The sequence below is a fragment of the Propithecus coquereli genome, unplaced genomic scaffold (genome assembly GCF_000956105.1).
Source record: "Propithecus coquereli isolate 6110/MARCELLA unplaced genomic scaffold, Pcoq_1.0 Scaffold71, whole genome shotgun sequence".
Taxonomy (NCBI): domain Eukaryota; kingdom Metazoa; phylum Chordata; class Mammalia; order Primates; family Indriidae; genus Propithecus; species Propithecus coquereli.
Window position 1 is genome coordinate 4,598,464 of NW_012153174.1, and position 3,119 is coordinate 4,601,582.

Genomic DNA, 3,119 nt, shown 5'->3' on the forward strand with positions numbered 1-3,119 from the left:
TGAGTAAGGAGGGAACGCTGCCTGAAGGCTTTCCCACATTCATTGCACTGATAAGGCTTCTCTCCAGTATGAATTTTCTGGTGTGTAACAAGGTGTGACCTCTGGCTAAAGGCTTTCCCACATGCATTACATTCGTAGGGTTTCTCTCCAGTATGAATCATCCAATGCCGAACGAGATCTGAACTTCCCCGGAAAGTTTTTCCACGCTCAGTACATTCATAAAGTTTTTCTTCCCTAGGAATTTTCTGTTGTTTGATAAGTTCCAAGTCAGAAGTGCAAGCTTTTTCACATTCAATTTCCTTTCCAGTACGTAGTCTCTGATGTTTAAGAAAAGCTGTGTGCCCACTGAAGGATTTCCCACATTCGTGACATTCATATGGTTTCTCTCCACTGTGGAGTCTCTGGTGCTCGGTAAGGCGAGAACGCTGCCTGAAGGCTTTTTCACATTCATTACCCTTGAAGGGTTTCTCTCCAGTATGAATTCTCTGATGTGTGACAAGGCGTGAACTTTGACTGAATGTTTGTCCACAGTCATAACATTCATAGGGTTTCTCTCCAGTGTGAATTCTGTGATGTATAATAAGATCTGAGCTTTGATTGAAGGCCTTCCCACATTCATTGCATACATATGGCTTCCCTCCACTGTGGATTCTCTGATGCAGGGCAAGGTTTGAGCTTCCCTTAAAGGCCTTCCCACACTCTTTACATTCACAGGGATTCTCGCCGCTGTGAATTCTCTTATGTCTAACCAGGTTAGAAATTTGATTGAAGTCTTTTCCACATTCCTGACATGTATAACGTTTCTTTCCTATATGAATTCTCTGGTGTATAATAAGATTTGAACTTTGATTAAAATTTTTCCCACATTCATTACATACATATGATTTCTTTCCTATATGAATTCTCTGATGTATGAACAGGTCTCAGCTCCGACAGAAGGTTTTTCCACATTCCTTACAATCATAGGTCTTATTTACATTATGCACTTTCTGATGTTCATTTAATCCTGACTTTCGTTTGAAGCTTTGTCCACAGACCACATATCTATGGGATCTTTCTCCTGCAGGAAGCATTTTTTCTTCTTCATTATATCCATGGCCTCTCTTTCCTGTAGTGGCTTTCTTGGGGATGAGATTAATTTCACTGACACCTCTCTGTTGGGAAGGGAGATGGCTCACTGCATCCTCTAAGGGGCTTACCCAATGCCTCAATAACTTGTCCTCAGGATCACTGGTTTCAACTAACTCACATTCCTGGGACATCTGTCTTTGGAGTCTTCCTGCTGCCCTCACTGAATCTTTTTCTTCAGAAATTTCCATCTTTGACTTCCATTCCTTCATCTTATTCCTGGTCTCAGAATCTTATTAGAGAGACTGTGGCTACCACAGGAACCTGTGCTACCACACACCCTTGTTGGTGGGGAAGAAACTTGCTAGGCATGAAGGGTGGTGGATTAATTCACTGGAGGAGGTGGGCAGTCTGGAGCTGGTTCACAGGAAGTAGCCGAGACAAAGGGCTTCTCTTCCTGGTACTGGTGAGCTGTTCTGCTTTTGGTGGAGCCACCATATCAATATATGGGAGGCTTGATGGCTTCCAGTGGACCAGCTCTGGCCCAGTGTGTTTTCCACCACCCAGCACTAGATCCTGACTGATACAGATACAAAGTTATCATTTCATTTTAGATCTGTGGGGCATCTGGGAGGAAATGTCCAGGAAGCTGATGGATAAACAGGTCAGGAGCCCAGGAGGAAAATCTCCAGGCCACCCCCAGCCTCCCGCTCCATCAGAGCTCCCTCCACGGCAGCCATCGCGCGGCCCGTGCACCTCGGGGGCTTCGCCACCATCTCCAATCCCGCTATCTCATTGTCTTTTTAATTTGCATCTCCATGATGACATATAATGTGGAACACCTTTTTATATGCGTATTGGACATGTCTAAATATTCTTTGCTGCGGTGTTTGTTTGTTAAGGTCTTTTGCCCATGTTTTAAGTGGGTTGTTTGCTTTCTTATTGTTGAATTTAAGAGTTCTTTGTATATTTTGGATAACAGTCCTTTATCAGAATGTTATTCTAAATGTGTCTTTGCGAATATTTTCTCCCAGTCTGTAACTTGTCTTCTTTACCTATGAACATTGTCTTTTGCAGAGCAGAACCTTTTAATTTTAAAGAAGTCCACTTATCTATTAATTATTTCATCAATTGTTCCTTTGGTCTTGTATCTAAAAATTCATTGCTATACACAGGATCATCTAAGGTTTTCTCCTATGTTATCTTCTAGGAGTTTTGTAGTTTTGCATTTTAGATCTACAATCCATTTTGTGTTAATTTCTGTGGAGGATATAAGGTCTGTGTCTAGATTTACTTATTTATTTATTTTTTGCTTATGGATGCCCAGTTGTTCCAGCATCATTTGTTGATAAGACTATCTTTGCTCCATTGTTGTGTTGCCTTTGCTCCTTTGTCAAAGATCAGTTGACTATATTTACGTGCGTTTATTTCTGGACTCTATTCTATTCCATTGGTCTTTTGCCTATTCATTTAACCAGTATCACACTAGTATCACATTTAACTAGTCTTGTTTACTGTAGTTTATAGTAAATCTTCAAGTTGGGTAGTGTTAATCCTCTAATTCAATTCTTCTCCTTCAATATCACATTGGCTAGTCTGTATCTTCTGTCTCTCCATATAAACTTTAGGATTGTTTTATCAATATCTGCAGAATAACTTGATGTAATTTTGATTGGGATTTCATTGAATCTGCAGATCAATCTGACATCTTGTTAATATTGAATCTTCCTATTGATGAACATGGAATAATTTAGTTCTTCTTTGACTTCTTTTATCAGAACTTTGCGATTTACTCATATAGATCTTGTGCATATTTTGTTACATTTACATGTAAGTATTTTATTTTGGGGGATGTGCTAATATAAATTGTATTGTGTTTTAGATTTTAAACTCCACATATTCATTGCTGGTATATTGCACAGTGATCAACTTTTATATATTAACCTTGTATCCTGAAACATTGCTGTTATCTCTTATTATAATAATGTCAGGAGTTATTTTTGTTAATTGTTTTGGGGGTTTCTACATAGACTATCATGTCATCTGAAAAG

General features: G+C 39.4%; 1 protein-coding gene across 1 annotated transcript in view; it reads right to left on the reverse strand.

Moving 5' to 3' along the window:
- LOC105824049 (zinc finger protein 594-like) overlaps positions 1–1,352 on the reverse strand; it is a 29,669-nt gene extending 28,317 nt beyond the window's left edge. The window contains 1 exon segment of the mRNA XM_012661385.1: positions 22–1,352. Within this exon segment, the coding sequence (XP_012516839.1) occupies positions 22–1,340 (1,319 nt within the window). The 5' untranslated portion in view covers positions 1,341–1,352.
- Positions 1,353–3,119: the final 1,767 nt, after the last annotated feature.